The sequence below is a fragment of the Xiphias gladius genome, chromosome 4 (genome assembly GCF_016859285.1).
Source record: "Xiphias gladius isolate SHS-SW01 ecotype Sanya breed wild chromosome 4, ASM1685928v1, whole genome shotgun sequence".
Classification (NCBI taxonomy): Eukaryota; Metazoa; Chordata; class Actinopteri; order Istiophoriformes; family Xiphiidae; genus Xiphias; species Xiphias gladius.
Window position 1 is genome coordinate 17667532 of NC_053403.1, and position 18386 is coordinate 17685917.

Consider the following 18386-nt stretch of genomic DNA (forward strand, 5'->3'; position numbering starts at 1 on the left):
AATCATTAAAATGCAAAGCAAGATACACAGATTACATTAATTATGAATAAGAATGGTAATTCTGGAATTTTTTTTATAAAAGACAAAAAAAAAAAAAAAAAAAAATGCAACTACTTCTCATTCCAGCAATCCTACAATTAAGACTGTAATAATCAATGTTTATTTGAGTGGTTTTTAGAAGTAACCAAAAATGATTAATTGGATGATTAAAATAACATAACTGATTAATTACTTACAAGAGGTGGGCCTTAAGGGGCCCCAAAAAGGGGAGTTCAGAGGACTCAATAAGAAAGTGGTCAGTATGTTGAATCACAGCTATATATGAACTAGTCCTTACATAATGCTTCATTATTGTAGTATCTCAAAATCTGTTCACAGGTAACTCATCATTATCAACTCTATAGTCCTCAGTTAAGACTTATTCAGGGACTACTTATAAGCAGTTTGTTAGTTATCTAGTCATTCCTGATTTGTTTCTCACTTTTTCCTGTATGCAGAATTTTGTGTACTTCAATATAAAGTCTTACCAAAGAGGGAATTACCCAGCACAGCACGTCCCAAACTAAATGATCTAAATTTGACCAAGGTACTGGAACATGATGGAAGATGCTGTTAGTTAGTCATTTGTTACTGGTAATAGATCTGAAAGAATATACAGATTTTTGATAATATTGGTAATATGTTATTAATACGGATGTTGTTGTAATGCATGTTGCATCACTGGCTACTCTTCCTGCTTCAATCCCCAATATGTCATCAGCCTGGCAACATTACCCACAATTCATGTATGAAAAATATCTTGAAAGGAACTTCTAGCGTCAGGGCCGCAAAGCAATACTACACCATATGTATCTCAAAGTTTAATCAGTTGAAATTGATACAAAGTGAAAGACTTATTACACCAACATCTGCGAACCATTGTTGTATAATATTTGATATTTTCTTTCAATCCAGTCTCTTTGTTTTCTGCACCCTCCAAAGTGTGATGTTATCACTGTCTGAGGAGATTGCTTTTTGGTTTGCTCCCTCATTTCTTTGGCAGTTATTACATCTGAAGTCAGAGTGGTCAACTCAACATATTGCACAGGCTGTAGAAAGCCATCTGTTCGATTTCATGTAATGTAGTGGCCTGCTGGCACGCGTGGCACATTTTTAGAGCAATAATACACCATATCCAAACTACATCCCCAAAGTAATTTACACCCAATGTCTCTGACAGGCTGACAATATGTGCTGTAGCTGTGCCACATCTGATACAGAATTGCATCACAATAGGACACATTTCAGAGAATGATATTAGATACTAAATGTGCTTGTTCATGTCTGCAGGCTTTTGTGACTTTCGAAAAAAAGTATATTCAAATATGTGAGCCTCTCTTTGCTCTAATCACCATCCTTAGCATCATGATCATTATAATTGTCTGCAGCAGCAGTGGGGTTGTTGGAGTCACTGTTATCATCATGATCCTTATTAACATTATTTGTCGTTGTTAAAGATCAAAGATGGATATTAATCCCAGGCACTTCTGAGATTATATGAAAGCAAAATAGTCTAAATCTGCTTAGTGATTCTTTAAAATCACTTTTTCTTTAGCAGTAATGGACAATTCCCAAATGTGGCTCATCACAGCTGAATTTATTCAGAGAAAACGGTGGATCATCTGCACAGTTAATGGTGATGTCACCGGTCAGGCTGGGATGTGACTACAACATCTGTTAAGTCTAATGGCGAGCACTGTGAAGGAAATGTCTTTCCTTTCTTTCCTAGAGTACACACACAGCAACTTTGTAAAAGCAACCATATGACTGTACCCACATGGGAAGAATAGTTGGCTGAACTACACAATTTCCAGTGTTTTTTTCCTCTTAGATTATACTAGATCATTTTACAAAAGAGATAAAAAAATATGCCTGCTGCATTTTTAGTGATTGTTTTTAATTATGTTACAACAGCGGTTCTCATTTGCAGGTCATTTCTCAGCAGGAAATGGGTAGAATTTTCCAAGGCTGCAATAATTACATCATGTTTGTGTTATTTGCATCTGTGTGTGCGTGCGTGTGTGTGTGTTTGTGTGTGTATGTTTTGTGTGTCGCATGTGAACGTGTGTATGAAAGGAAAGAGAGGAGGAGTAATTATAATTAAGAGAAAATTGAATCAAATGAAAATGGAAATGCATCTGTGTGAATCTGTGGGTAAATAACACAGTAGGGAGTCTTGCGTCCTGAACACATCACCTTTTCTAACTTTGTTTGCATGAACGCTGCGTTTATTGTTAGCAGAGCATACTGATGACCCATGACAGGGATATTAGATGATGACCTTCAAAAACAAAGGAACCTGGTGGGAATGCAAGTAGGCAAACTTTCTCTGACGCTTTAATTTACCTATACACATACAGACACAAGTACCTGTGAGGTCAGCATTAAAGCAAAGCTTGTCCTTGTCAGCAGAAAGGGACAGCTAAGATGCTACGCTGAGAAACTAGTTGCTGGCTGTTCTCATCCGCAACTTTATCTCCTGATCTGTGCTCCACTTGTAGAAGTGTGTTGCAGAAGGGGTTGTCCTGTTCTGAGGAGGAAAAACCATCAAACATACAATCACTGAGATGATATCGCAAAAGTCTGCTACAATGCTCCACCCACCTACACCCCCCTGTCTCTTTATAATATACCACATTAGAGAGTTATCTAAAGTCAGACTTAAAATGAGTTGCAGGGCCTTTCTGGCAGACAGTATGAAAGGTTATGGTAATGGTTATCTGAGCCTTCATCAGAGGGCTTTCCCGAGCCTTTTGAGGACTGAGACATGGCAACCATTCTCATTATCCATTTCTATGTAAGCCATCATTTTCAAAAATAGATAAAAGAGGAAGAAAAGGGACTTAAGAGCATAGGCATTCCTCTGCGCTGACCTCCACAACTGCTGTGGTAGTAGACTGCAGTCATTTGAGCTGTAATGGTATGCTAAATACATTGACCCATGCCCAGTGCTGATTGTCACAGGCATGGTTTGTTTGACATGCCAGCCTCTGTTAGCCAGATATGCTGGAGACAGATCATTACTGTCACAGCTAATGTCACTAATGTTGCTTACTGTGACAGTAATCGCAGGTCCTTCACTCCTCCGTTTCTCTTTCTCCCTGTATCCACCCTCTTTGTTTGTTGCTGTCAGGCTTGAGGCTATTTCGCCTGAAGCGAAGGCCTTTTGAGATGACAGTTAATTATTATCTTAATAGCTGCACATCCCCAATATGTGAATACATACCATATTCAAAGCAGTGCGGCAAACAACCCACACAAGAATCTCTGAAACTGCTACAGAAGGCTGACTTTCCCTTTGCAACTCTGATCATGTAACTATTCATATTTTTTAAACTAAATGATGCATGCTTTTATCTGATATCTGCTGTCCTCAATCTAGCGTGACCTAGATTCTAATTTTACATCAACAACTTCCCCTTCCAGATTTCACAGCACAATAGGAGGCTTCTGCCAGTTAGATTTTTCTTAAAGGCAATGTTTAGAGTAAACAGGGAGAGAGCCTTGTTTGTTTGAACTAATTGTCATGCAGCACTTCTACCTGTTGTCTTCGACAAGGTATTGTTTGACACCCACAGTATAATGAATGATTGCACAGAAGTGGGATTTCAAAGCAGCGTTATACGTATGTGTGTGTGTATCTGCGCGTGTTTGTGTGTGTGTGTGTGTGTGTGTGTGTCTGCACCTGCCAGTGTATGGTAGGTATAAACAAAGAGACTAGCCTTAGCACATGAGACATAGCAGCACTACAGGCAGGAAGTTGAGCTACAGTGATGAAGTGCAGTAGCTAGTGATGTCCCCGCCAGTGTCTACTTCACTGCTGTATCCCCACCTCAGAGTCTGCTGCTTTGTGTGGGACTCAACCTGTCTGATTGTTCTGCACAGTAATAGCATAAAATATTCTTCTCCAATATTCTTCTAAAATTGAATAGTGCACAAGCTGCTGCCTCACCCAAATGGATTTAATTTGTATGGACTTCAGTTTTAATGTTGCATGGTCTAAATGCTGTTTCAGAAGCTGTTCCAGCCCATCAGGGGGAAAAATGGGAGAAATGTTGTTGCATACAAAATTAATATAGCATAATGAAGCGGTAATTCACTTTAGATGATGGAAGTGGCAATAAGCCGACCATAATCATGCTATGATAGAGTTCTGTGAATACATCATGATGCATGGTATAGCTAAAGGAAAGTGAATCATGACTCGTTGCCTTAATTTTCCAATCTAAGCAGGCATGAAACGTAAGTTTTGGCACAAAATCGCTCATTAACTGAGCAGTGTTCTTTCCAAGGAGATTAGAGCATGGGGTCCCTTATGTGTATTTCACTGTATGTGTGTATATAGTGTGTGTTTGTGTTTGGGTTTATGTTTGCAGTTCTGTACAATATTCCCTGGGGGATGGAGACAGGTTGCTATGGTAGCACTTTGAATGTTGTGTGAATCGCCGTGATGTGTTTGTGTGCGTGTGTTTGTGTGCGTGAGCCTGTGTGCGTGTGTGTGTGTGCGTTCTCATTTAAAGGCTAGACAAGGACAGTGCACTCTTGTCATTTCGTAGCTTATCATACAGCCTCTGAATCACTGAAAAAGACCAGTTTTAAGTGACCTTCTACACTGTGAATACCCCTTCAGAGTGACCCCAATGCAGTCACATTAGACATAATACCTGCCTGCATAGTTACAGATATTACATATTCTTTTTGACAAAACATTCAGCCACATTATCATTCATGTTTTCTTACAAGCCATCTGAAAAGGTTGTATGGCAAATAATCTGCTTGGTTCAATTTGTGTTTCTACATTGTCCGTTGATACAATCATGCCACAAAAAACCTTGTGTACAGTGGCTTACGACGTCATATTCATATCATATGCTATAGTACATGTTTTATAGAGGAATTTTAAAGCAGGGCCACATCAACCTTGTCATTGGGGCAAAGTTCAGCTGCAAGTTTGTCCCTGCTGACCCCCCATTATCATTATTATTATTATAATTAAAATATCATTTCAGTCATCAGTCATTATCACACAAATCTGCAGTTTACAAATTACCACAAACAACTGCCACACAGTAAACCTAGAGCCTTCGGGCTACCTGATGGTCCGGGGCAACATGCAGGGTAATCACCCACTTTGCCTGGTTGGTAATCCAGCCTTGCTCAAGAGGAACCTCACAATAAGCCGCTTGGCTTTTTTGCTCTGCCTGCACATCTGCTCTAACTGTATGATTCTTTCCTTGGGTTGTAGCCTGTTACAATTCTTTAAGGTTCGCATCTTTGTAAACTCTGCCATTCACCTAAGCTGCTGGTCTTTGGACTGTGTGAGCAAACCCACATAAGAATACAGAGAATAATCAGACTTGACAAAAAAAACACCTTCTTTGCTCTGAGGCAACAGTGGTAAGAACTGAGCCACCATGTGTTTATTTGTAGTCTTCAAAGCTTTAAAGATCTTCAACCAAAGCTGTTTTCTAACCCCACCAGACTACATCATCAGAGATTACATCTTTGTTGCATTTAATGAATATTTACTGTCCAGTTATGGCTAATAAATATAATGAAACACTATCAGAAAGCATGATGGAAACTGTGTGGTACATGTATATTTACAGGAAAAAGATAATCCGGATAGTCAGATTATAGATTTTTTGGAACCAAATAACATTTTTATGAGCCGGTACATTATACTGTAATACTGCATACTGAGTGCACTTCCCTAACTGTACTGGCTCCCCTGGTATGACTCCTCTCCAAACAGCAGGGATAGGAAAGTTGTGACTGACTCATCATCGGCAAATGTAGTATAATGTTAGTTTCTTCGCTTGTGTCTCCAAAATGTCAAGTGTTCAGGAATTTTAATAAATCGGCCTGGTTTTCCTTGTGATGCCTTAGGTAGTTCCATGTAGGTTCAGCAGTGCCAGGAAATATTTTCTACACAGGGAAGACAATATCAGCTGTCAGACTGAGCAGAAAGAAAACACAAATCACGACACCACTGATATTCTATTTGCCGGGATTTTCTTCCATTTTCATGACATGTCAGGCTTAATGCCTTCATGTGCCTGTTGCTTTAAAATCTACACACTTCATATAACTACAATATCCTTATTTCAGACAGTAATTTAGCCTGACGACATTTACATTCACTTTCTTGTCATCCAAATCTATAAACTGTCACATAAATGAAAGATAGAAAAGGCGATGAAATGTATTTTTGCTTTGCAGCCGAGCCATTTGGGGGGCTTAAGCTGCAAAGCTGAGTGATTTCACTTATGTGGATCTAATGTATGACTATTATTAACCTCTCCACTTATGAGTGAGTGAGTCACCCTGTCCATTGACAGAGCTGCCACAAGTCCTCACTCAGCTGTTTGACTTCATGAAGGAGAGATCCAAGCCAGTGACGCCAATCCTGTCTCCCCCTCAAGCGAAGATCCTTCCTTTCCACGTAAAGGAGGTCTCATCTGTGTGACCTGCCACTCATAGCCTCTCATACTTCCTGTTACCTCAGAGAGGAATCAGGAAAATGTCTCACCAAAAAAAACTCTTAAGGCAGTACATCCTGAATTCATCAGAAAGCATTTTCATCTTGATATTCCCATTTGTCTACTGTAGCAGCACATAAACTGTCGGTCAGAAGCCAGCAGGTTGAATTGAGGTCAACAAAAGTTCCGGTGTTTATTTGATTTGCTGAATTGTCCCTGTGGGTTTACTCGGATGCTGACTGGACGGTGTTTCAAGCAATGTGTTCATTAATTTGGACTCACGCATTTCCTGTACTACCATAAGTAGACAAAATGTGTATCATGGTAAAGTTATTAAGTAGTTTGAAGGGGCCAAAGCTTTTCTGTTCCAATGTATCATAAAGTACGGAACATTTTCAGGCTTTGCCTGTGTGTGTACATTCCTGACCCACTTGGATCAGTCTGAGTTTTACATTAAATGTCTTTACTCTGCAAATGGAAGTTTTAAATTTATATTACAGGTTCCTTTGACATTCAGCCTTCTAGAGATGGTCTCTCTACAGATGATCAGAATAAAAATTGGTGCTTTTGAACCTCTTAACATATAGAAAATAATAGTAAGCATTTTCACAATTACCAGTGAGAGCTCTTCCATTGTATAATGTGTTTTTAGTGGGTAGATCTGATTATAAAGTGATATTAAAACAGTCTTGCAGTTGTAATTGCGCTGCTTTTTATGATTGCAGTTCTTGTGTGATGAGCTGCTGTATCAAGCATATTATTTGGAAAGAATAGGAGGAAATGTGAGCATCATCGTATCATCAGTGAAACATTATTCACTCCACTCCCTGCTTTCTTTCCTCTCTTCCTCAGTGCCCTCGAATATGCAGCTCCATTTCTCATTCTCTTGGTTAAAAACAGGCCGTAGGTCCCTAAGCGCCATGGAGGGCAAAACGTGGCACATGTACCCATCCCCAAAATAACTTGTTTTTTCTTTCACTTGAAATTGAAGGGTATGGCAGCTGTTGCGCACTACGAACACGCTCACTATGGGTCATAAAAAGAATGAGTATCATGGGAATTTGTATGATGCTCAACAGTAAATATAAAAATAAAGCTAAAGATTCCATGGGAGCAGGGTCTGCATTCAAAATAAAGCTAAAAATACCTCTGATATTAACATGATGTCAGCGGTTTCATTATTACTGAAAGTGCATGTCATGTTTTCCTTGTTAAGCATTTTTGCCTTATTGGTTTGATTTTTTGCCCTCTACTCCCAAATATTTCTGTACAATTTTGTCTTAAACATGCTGTTCCTCTGCTCAGCCCTCCAGCTGGCATCTCACTACCTGACAGAAAGTATTTCAGGATTTCCAAAGATGACGTTGGAGAAGAACAACACTTTCTGTCAGTTTCATTCCTCTTTCCTCTTCTTTCTCTTCCACTTTCTCCTCCACGGCGTGCTTTTCCATCCTCTGTCCTCCTGTCGATTATTCCTCACATCATCTCCTCTCAAAGTCACTGAATGATCTCATTCCTCCTGTGCTGCTGCATCTATCTTCTCGTGTATGATCGAATTTGTCTGTGGAAGTTACCCAAAGGGTTCGGATGTGACAGCACTGATTCTTACTGGTGACAACATGAGCTGGCTAACTCCGTTGCTATGGGATACTGGCTATATTCTGAATGTACAATGCAAGGAAAAATAACTCATATTTGAATTGGTTTCATGATGCATTTTAATAAATTTCATTTGATTGCAACCACTCTGGAAAACACATTCCTCTTGTGGGTCTAAACCCTTAGGCCTTCCTGTAATGTCAACATTACAGGGGAAACTGACCTTAGATCATTTTCTACAGGGCAAGACAGCCTATTAGAAAGTCGATGAGTAACATCGCCAAGGGGGTTCAGAGATGCTCACCCGTCTTCATTGACCTCTGTAGTCTTCCATGGGACACATCTTGTTTCAGTGGTGTACATACAGAATCATAAGCTCTTGCTGGAAGGCACTGCGGGGGCAGCCTGACGTTACTCCTTGGCATGTAGGTGTGTCTGGAGAGCTGATGAACCTCAATGGATTTTCTCGAGTGCTGCTCTCCAGTACAAATGAGTCACACAGTGTATCATGGAATGGGGGCAAAAGGAATCTTTGGGGATTATTTTTCTGATTCATGCACAGCTGTGGTTTAGGCTTAACAGAATCCCCATTTGGGGTTATAAAACAGAAATGTACTACAGTATACTATGCATGTATCACTGTGTTTATGTAGGGTGTAGTAACCTGCAATTTTTGTACAATTCAGTAGTATCTTCATATTGTTCTCAACTGAATGTATGAAACAAAAGCAAAAGCTATTATATAGTGAAGAATTGTCAAGCGTTATATCAAAGAATAAAGTGGGTGGCTCACAGAGATAATATCACAGAACCCAGATACATACATACACATAAACTTGAGGACTGGAATATAAACGCTTGTGGGTGCAGCCACATTCTGCAACTGTGAACCACCGTTTCTGAGATGAGAGGCCTCTGTGTGAAAAATGCATTTCCATGTTGCGGGGGCTTAGTCAAACAGTCAGCGAGAAACAAAGATTTAGAATAATGTGTGCTGTATGCTTGTGTGCACTGCTACTACAGGGGAATAAAGGTTAAATCGAACACTTCTGTCAGTGTCTTGCATCCAGCTGCAAGCATTCCTCTCACCGCCCCGGATTCCTACATGGAATTGCACAATCCTCCTGTCACACCCCCTAGTAATCTAGGAAGAACAATGAATAATGAACCTCTTCCATCCTTCGTTTTGTAATATATTACAGGGGCACAACTCTGCATGACAGGAATTCGTTACAAGAGACGTCTCAAAAGCACACAGCCATGTGTCAGCTTTTAATCAATTCTGTGGTCTTTTTTATTCAGCCTTGTCAGAAAAATCTGGAATATGATCTCATATCATATCAAAGTTCATACCTTACTTTTACATTTCTAACATGCAAATAGGGGAGCTTTATAATGCATGTTTTTGTTGCATTCATTCTAAATTTTGCTTACATATCCTTGCAGAGGAGTAAACTTACAGCGCAACAGTGAGTCACACCAGTAACATGTTACATCTCTCATCATTTGCTGCAATTCCACTCTTTAAATATACTCTAATGTAATGGCTGTATTCACTGTTTTTCATGTGACACCATAATGGTGTTGATGCAAAGAAAATGTCGCTACTGCATAACTGTGCTTGATGGTGTATATCTGCGTGCTATTGTGAGAGAGGGATCCCTCTCGCTTTCCCTTGAATGATATTTCAGAAGGAAACACATTTGTAACACAGCACGTACAGTAGTTATACTCTCACTCCCACCTCCACCCCTCCTCCCATCCTCCCCATCCAATTTACCAGCATGCGAAGCATTTAGATTCCTGGGGGTGTAGCCACACTACATGGTTCTCACATGACTGCACTGCATATTATAACCAGGTTGGAAGCCAATGGGGTTTCAATGTGAGAGTGACGTCAGGGGGCGGATCAGTATAGTCGTGTATGTGTGTGAGCGTGAGCGTGTGTAGACCCCCCCCCCCCCCCCTTCACCCTTCTCCCCTCTCCCCTCTCCCCTCCCCTCCACCCCTGCCCTCCACCAGGCAGCTCTCTCGCTCTGTACAGGCGCAGTGTGTTCAGTGTGTGCAGCTCGGCTGGCCTCCCTCCGCACTGAATGGACTAGATTCCCAGCCACGTAAGAAGCACAGCAGCACCACGGGAGAGAGGATGTCCTGTTGAATCAAGGGATAGGCCTGGGAAAGTCGGCCGGCCATCCCTTCCTTCCTCAGCACCTTACAACAGCAGACATAATAGACAGACGACACTTTTCTTCCATTGGACTGGACCAAGAGAAAGAGAAAGGACGTCGACTCCCTCACACAAAGAGCCACAGCAGCTTTTTCCGGATGGGGTTTTCTCCTTGTGTGGTAGATGACAGTCGCCGTGCATGGATATGATCCTGGGGAACAAGGCCGTGCACTGACCTGGTACTAGTTAGCCAAGGAAGCTAACTAGCTCTGCACCTGCTAGCCATCATTTGTCTGTCAAATTTCGGCTAAATTCGGTCGCTGTTGTTAGCTTGCAAAACTTGCTTTATACATTTTGCTTGTGCTTTTTTCTGTGCCTGCAAGCTATTTTCATCAGATTGTTTCCGTTTTATGAAACGTGCCATACCAGTAACCGGCAAGATAAGCTAGCAAACAAGCTGCGGGTTAACTTAGCACTCTTCATTCATTGTAAAAGCCGACTTTTGGTTGCCTTTGTTGTAGTTTGGTCGTGCCTGCTCGCACTGCTAACGTTAATGAAATTGCAGCAGGTCTGTGCAAAGGGTTTCCAGTCGACTTGGGGCAGTAATTCTGTTATTTTTGCCAGGCCTTATCTCTTGAATGGAGAAGAATCTGGGGCAAATGAACAGTTGAACTGCAAAAAAATTACAGACCCCGTTTTGTTGTATGAAAATCAACGAGCCAGCTTTGCCTGTTGATAGTCTGCCATATAAAGCAGCAGGCTGCAGCTAAATCAGTTCATCTGTCGTTTTTTTTTTGTTTGTTTGTTTTTGTTTTTTTTACTTTGTTCAAGAATTACTAGTATCGGACGATTTGTGTTTACAACAAAGTGTTTCCCTAATCGAGGAGGAGGAGAAAAACAAGGAGGAGGAAGATCCCCGATATTGTGGAGTTATCACACTTATTCCTCATGAACATACAGAGGTCAAATCCAATTAACATTTCACGTTATGGGAGATCGCGGCACAAATCGCACGATTTTGAAGAATTATCTTGCTTAAGGACTACTGAGTCGCATCAGAGTTTCAGTCCCAACCTCGGGTCCCCCAGCCCGCCGGAGACCCCGGACTCCTCGCACTGTATCTCCCGCATCGGGGACTACCTTTTGTTGGAGCCATTGGAGGGAGATCACGTATTCAGAGCCGCCCACCTGCACAGCGGGGAAGAGCTCGTATGTAAGGTTAGTAGGCAATATGGTAGAGTCATCCTACCTTTTAGGTTCCCAGAATAGTTTCTCAAAACAAAATGTAGGGTTCTTACAAGCTCACCACCTTTTCATTGCACTTGCATTGCTACATGAATGACAATCGCTTTATTTCAGTATGTATTGCCCCAAATATATTGAACATACTATACAGAGAAGTACTGAGTTGATGTCTTAAGTGCAGGTCCACCCCTCTCAACTTTTTAATAACTGCTTGAATTGTAAATAGAAAGCCGGCAAAGCAGCCTAATGGAAAAAGTGAATGGGGCGAGCTGCGTGGTTTGGCTTGCATGATGTAACGTTGACAAAGCAGTGAGTAACCACGCACACACAGTGCTATTCTCGAATAACCGTGGCTTCTCTATTTGATAGTGCAATGTTATAATCGTATTATTTCCCCCTTGGTTTTATATTTGGTGCATAAACATAGCCACATTGCGCCTTAAGCACCAAAAATTAGTAAGTGAATTCTTGAGGACAGTTGTATCGAGAGAAAAGCACATAGGGCTGGGGAACTTTACAAGTTCAGCCAGCTACTGTGACAATGGCTCCAGTATTGACCACTATTCCTTTACGGTTTCGGTTGTGGCCTTTCCACACCATTTATAGCCCATATTGACTTTCGTATATAACTGATTAAACAGGCAGTGGGGTTGATCCCAAGGTACATTTCAGCTCAAAAAAGGCTTAAGTGGCTTGATGACTGGAGATGACAGTTACGTGCACCGTTTGGACTCATAATCGTTACCTTTTGACTTAAGATAATTTTTCGTCATGGTAATAACAAATTAATTGCCTTTGGCACAGCCTGTGAGCTAACTGTTGTTTGACCTCATCTGCTTTGTGCCGGTTTCAATATAGCACCAATCAGTCCCCGCTTCGGGGATTAATCATTCCTGCCAAAATGGAAGCCTACGTCACAATTTAAGATCTCAAGAGCTGTGGGATGTCGTTGTATTGACTGCGAGCAGAGGAGCCCGCTCACCTGAACTGGTTTTACTGAAAGTCAATTGGGGGTTACTATGGAAACAAAAGAGACAGTGCGACGCCGGGCTGCAGTACAATACTGTGCAGTAACACAATGCTTTCACTTTGCCTCGATATAACCTCAATCCCTCTGCCAAAAGATTAAACATTAGTCTGCTGTCATGAGAATGTGGTAGATTGCTCAAATTTTGGTTATACTTTGCTTAATTAAAGGGCAATTTGAAGCTCTTTTAGTTCGATTTAATTGTGTGTCTCCACAGTGGGAAAGGGAAAAAACTTTCTTAGGGTAAGACCATCTACCAAACATAGTTTGGCAGATGTTTTTACCCTTAGATATTGACACCAAAACAACCTAATGAGATAGTTGCACTCATAAGTCACTCTAGATAAGAAAAAAATAGAAAAATGGCTAGAATGCAGACTGTAAGCTTAAATGTGTCCCTTTTTTATAATTGCAGGTTTTTGACATTGGCCGATACCAGGAGTCACTGGCGGCCTACTTTGCCCTGGGCCAGCACCAGCATATTAACCAAATCCTGGAGATCTTGCTAGGGGAGACACGAGCCTATGTGTTCTTTGAGAGAAGCTATGGTGACATGCACTCTTTTGTCCGCACCTGCAAGAAGTTGCGGGAAGATGAAGCTGCCAGACTCTTTTATCAGATAGCTTCAGCTGTGGCACATTGCCACGACAACGGACTGGTCCTCCGTGACCTCAAACTGAGGAAGTTTGTCTTCAAGAATGAGGACAGGTGAGTTCTGCAGAAAACATTGTCTTCACTCTGGCATTCTGGCATTTTTTAAATCCCCTTTATCTCTACATATTGTATATGATATCGCAATAGTCAGTATTATCTGTGTCATATCTCATTTTACACGGAGGATAGTGTGAACTGAGACAATACAAGACTAACATGCCTCTCCCAGATATTATGCAGAGTACAGGAAACATAAGCCCTTTGTGTCTCCCTCAGGTATTTTTGTGCACATGGTTTACTAGTAGGTATATGACGCTTATATATGGCTTATGGAATCACACTTAGAGGGAACGTGTCAAGTATATGTAACCGTTGCACTTATTCCAACCTGGGACTTCTGTTGAACTGAAAAGCATGGACAGAGAAGTTACCAGGACTAGTTTTTACATGACAGATGATCTATTAAGTTGAGCTTTTGTCACTGCTGCACTTGTGTAGCATCAGCAGGAGAAATCTATGGAATCAAACTTACACAGTACAGATTTACTGACCCCTGGTGGCAGCATTTTAAAACTACACCAATAAAATCCGGGCATCTGTTGCCACAGCAACCTGAGAGCACCTTTTTATTAATGAGGATGTATTTTTAAATTAAGTAGACGCTTATTCACATGCAAAACATTTTATCACCCTTTTACTCATGTCATTGCTGACCATAAGGCAATGCCAATGCTAAAGTTTTTGAGGGAAACTTCATTCCAGCCAACTCTTATCTAATACCCCATGGCAGATGCACAGGCTGCACCTCATTGCCCTCTGTCTGAAAGAGTGACATAATTCTTTGGCGCTAACTGTGGAAAAGGGAAATTGAGCTGCCTTACATTTTCAGTTCAGGTCCAATGACCTTGAATGTCACACCAGACTGCCCATGGGCTGGGATGCCGAGTTCCCCTTCCCTCTCATTAAATGATTGATGTCAGGTGAATTTGAAAATGTGATGGTGCTGGACAGTATTGGGTCACATTTACTATACGGCCTGTCAAGAATCCTCTTACACCTTTTCAGTCCTCTTGGCTCAGTGGACACGGGAGTACAGAAATGAGAAGATGAAGCTACTTTAGACACTGTAACATTGTTCTGGCTTTAACCCAAGTGTGTGATAAAAGGATATGGAATATGCAAAGAAAAGGAAAGGAACAAGACCAGAAATAAAATAATACCTGAGCAAGCTTCCACAAGATATGTTAGCTTCCTGCTCTGATTTTGTCATGCTGCTGTTAGCTCTTTGACCAAAGAGCAGTCTGTTTAAAGAGCAATGGTCAAAGTTTGGCCTCGAGTGGAATCCAACACAGCACAGCTGAGCCACTTCAACAGGCCTTGTCGATCTCTGCCTTCTACACCAAAGTCATGAGACATTTTAGGATCAGTGCATATTACATCCCGAACAGCTTAAATAAAGATAATGTACAATCATAAAAAAAAGGGCTAAGTCTTTTTTTCTATTTCTAAGCCCCCTTAACTGTAATTGCAGTTTTGCACGTCTTCCAAATAAACTGTTATCCAGGGAGTATTATGCTGTATTTAAAAGGGTCTTTATCTCAAAGAGGAACAATGGGCATTTTGGCTCAAGGAAATAATAGAGTTGTCCTGATATGAAAATCTGAAAACACTAAAGTATATATAAGGGAAACTACTTTGGAGACAATGAACCAGTGGATGGGGTTATTCTACAGTGCATGCACATGTCAAAGGTGGAGAAAAATACTTTCTTGTCTAAGCCAGTGCTTCTTGGTTTCCTTTTTCCTAGCGGCTCCCAGTAGACACCATCACACACCCTGGCTCTTTGTCTGGTGCAGCATGTCTCATGGACCTCACATGCAGATGGCACCATTTGCATAGCCCCACAAGCGTCTTTTACCATGCATGTGGAAAATGTTCTTGCCTGAGCCTCTCAAGATTCTTAAGTAACAACGCCCCTGAACAACCAGCCATTATCAGCACTCAAGCATATTATAGCTGCTATTGTGAGGTTTAGTGTAGAGTGAAAATAGATGCTATTTTGATGGGAAAGGAGCAGGAGAAGAAACAAATCACATAGTCAGGTGCTTGATTTTCGGAGTGAAACAGTTAAATGCATGAAACTCAAGATGATCATTCACCCGTAAGTGTTTCTTTTGTGTTGTGGAGGTTTTTTGGAAAGCGATTTGTATGTTGATGCTTTTTGGCTGGGCTTCTAAGTGAAAGTAATTGACCTCCAAAAGCAGTGGATCTACAACACTTAAAATGTCCATCAGAGCAAATTACCACACTTGAGTGTCTTGCGTATTTTTTTGTATTTTTTTATTTGACATCCAAACATTGGAACTATGGTAGTAATTATCACTTAGTAGCATTCACATTATCAGATGGTAACTTATGTTGAAATTGTTTTTTTTGTTTTTTGTCTCCCCCCCTTGTGTGTTTCCAGAAGTCTCGTGAGGCTGGAGAGCCTTGAGGACACGTATATCCTGGATGGTCATGATGACTCCCTGTCAGACAAACATGGCTGCCCAGCCTATGTAAGTCCTGAGATCCTCAATGCCAATGGCAGCTATTCGGGGAAGGCAGCTGACGTCTGGAGTCTGGGTGTCATGCTATATACCATTCTCGTGGGGCGCTACCCTTTCCATGACGTTGAGCCCAGCTCTCTGTTCAGTAAAATTCGTAGGGGTCACTTCAACATCCCTGAAACGCTCACACCCAAGGCCAAGTGCCTGATCCGCTCCATCCTCCGCCGAGAACCCACAGAGCGCCTCACCTCTCGGGAGATACTGGAGCACCCCTGGTTTGCCTCCTCTGGGGCACTGGGGGGTGCTGCCGTGCCCGGCAGAGGAGAAAGAGAGCAGGAGCAGATGGTGCCTGAGGTGAACATGGAAGAGGAGCTGGAGCAGTTCTTCAGCTGAGCAAACACCAAGCACAAGCGGACGACTCTGCCACGGTCAGCTCGCCACACTCACAACAAGGCCAAAAACAGTAGTTTAGAGATTAATAGGTGAACATTTGTCACTCATAATAAAGGTGTTTCCATCCTGTTTCCTTTTCAACCATTTCATGGAAAACCTTGAGCCTGGTATGACAAATGGCATCTATATGTCACCTGGCGATGCACTTCCTGTTTGGGGATGCTGCCACTGGACATGCAAGTTGCAAACAATGTAGCAAATGTTCCATTTGGATCTGTTTGGTTAAATGTGGTGCTCATAAAAGTAGACACATTGACCATTTTTGACACTATGGAAAGCATGAAGGGACATTAGAACACCAGAAACCAAGGAGAACAACTCAAAAAACAATTCAAAATTAACTGCAACACCACACCTTTTCTTACAGACTTTGTTTTGTTTTTTGTTATAGCCTTAGGTGGTACCAATCTTAACCACAGCACCAGGGTCGGAAATCAAAATCCCAAGTTCAAACAAGGTGATTATCCCTTACCTGTGATATTAGGTTAAGAAATGGAGCACATTAGGCATTTTATCATCATAATCATTATCATCAACATGTTTGACCTCGACTTTGTTTCATGGTTAAGTTTTGTCATTCGTCTCAATTTTACATGACTGAAAATTCTGACAGTCAGTAAACTCCTTGACAGCCTTGTTTTCAGTAGTTTGTATGTTTCTGCCTCCTCTGTCTCTTAAGCCTTTACCATACTTCAGTCATCACCATACTTTCATTTTTCATTAACATTACTTTTATAAACCACCATTTATTTTTTGTTGTTTTGTTTTTAAGCTATTCCAGTCTGTTGTTACTGCTGCTTCAATATCACTCCCTAAACCTCAATCTTAAACAGTTTTCTTGGTTCCACACATGGCATCATGCACTTGGTGTGTAAGGTGAATGGACGATTCCATCTCTTAAAATTAGCTTCCTCTTATTTAAATGCATTCTTCAGTTGTAGGAACGAGAACGTAACATTTATTTAAATCGTAACATATATATATATATATATATATATATATATATATATATATATATATATATATATATATATATATTATATATATATATATATATATATATATATATATATATATATATATATATATATATATATATATATATATATATATATATATATATATATATATATATATATATATATATATATATATATATATATATATATATATATATATATATATATATATATATATATATATATATATATATATATTATATATATATATATATATTATATAAAAATAGAAATATATATTTAAAACTACATTGCAGGGTTTTTCTTTATTCAGAGATTCCTTTTTCATGTATAATGTAGGCAATATCTTGACACAGGACAGGCGCAAAGAGGAAATGTCTGTCTGAAGTTTTAGAATACACAATATCTTCTGTGCCAGTATTCCTGTGCCCTGACAGCCCATGCCACCCGGTCTCCCCCTTTTCTTTTTAAAAACTTGATACGAGATATTCAGTGATAGTATTGCTATGACATGCTCACTCCAGGACCTCATGTTAGTTTTCTACTGCCTGCGTAGGTTCTGTGAAACGATCATGCTCGGAATGGGTACCAGTGAACATGTCTTGTCGTATCTCAATGTTACTTGAATTTGTGTTTTTATCTAGTCATTGGCATGTGCCCCATGAATGCTATAGCCTGCCAGGGAGAGGGGGAGGGGTGGGGGGTTGCTTGTTTTTTAAGAAAAGTTAAAAATATGAAGATTCTCAATTTGCTACTTTTCTGAGTTGCTTTTCAATAAAAACAACTATTGCTTTTATTGTTTTTGTAGACTGAGCTACCATTTATTTAAGTTGGTTCTGATTTGGTGCTAATGTTTAGTCCTTTTTGTTTCATGGAGGGGGGTGGTGCATGGTGGGATATCTGCCTCAGATTTTCTGATTGTATCGTAACAGATTCTGGTGTTTTGTCCAAATTTATTCAGTAAATAAATTGTGAACTGCTATTTGACTTTTTCTTGTCCTTACATATGAAATAAAAGCTGCTGGCCAACATAACATGCAGTATGACACCTGAACAAAAGCACGACCTGTTCTTGTGGTCCACCATACATAATAAAACTTTACACTGTTTAGTAAATTGTGTGTTACATTGCTTGTATGATACCTATTTGTAATATCTACTGAATTCGCAGTGACATCGTAATTCAGAAAA

The 18386-nt window shown here is 40.4% G+C and overlaps 1 protein-coding gene across 1 annotated transcript; it reads left to right on the forward strand.

Annotated features, from left to right (window-relative positions):
• The first annotated feature begins 10095 nt into the window (after nt 1-10095).
• trib2 (tribbles pseudokinase 2) lies at nt 10096-17183 on the forward strand. The gene is made up of 3 exons (XM_040125680.1): nt 10096-11505; nt 12975-13267; nt 15681-17183. The coding sequence occupies exons 1-3, from the start codon at nt 11236-11238 to the stop codon at nt 16153-16155; spliced, it is 1038 nt and encodes a 345-aa protein (XP_039981614.1). The 5' UTR covers nt 10096-11235; the 3' UTR covers nt 16156-17183.
• The last annotated feature ends 1203 nt before the right edge of the window (nt 17184-18386 follow it).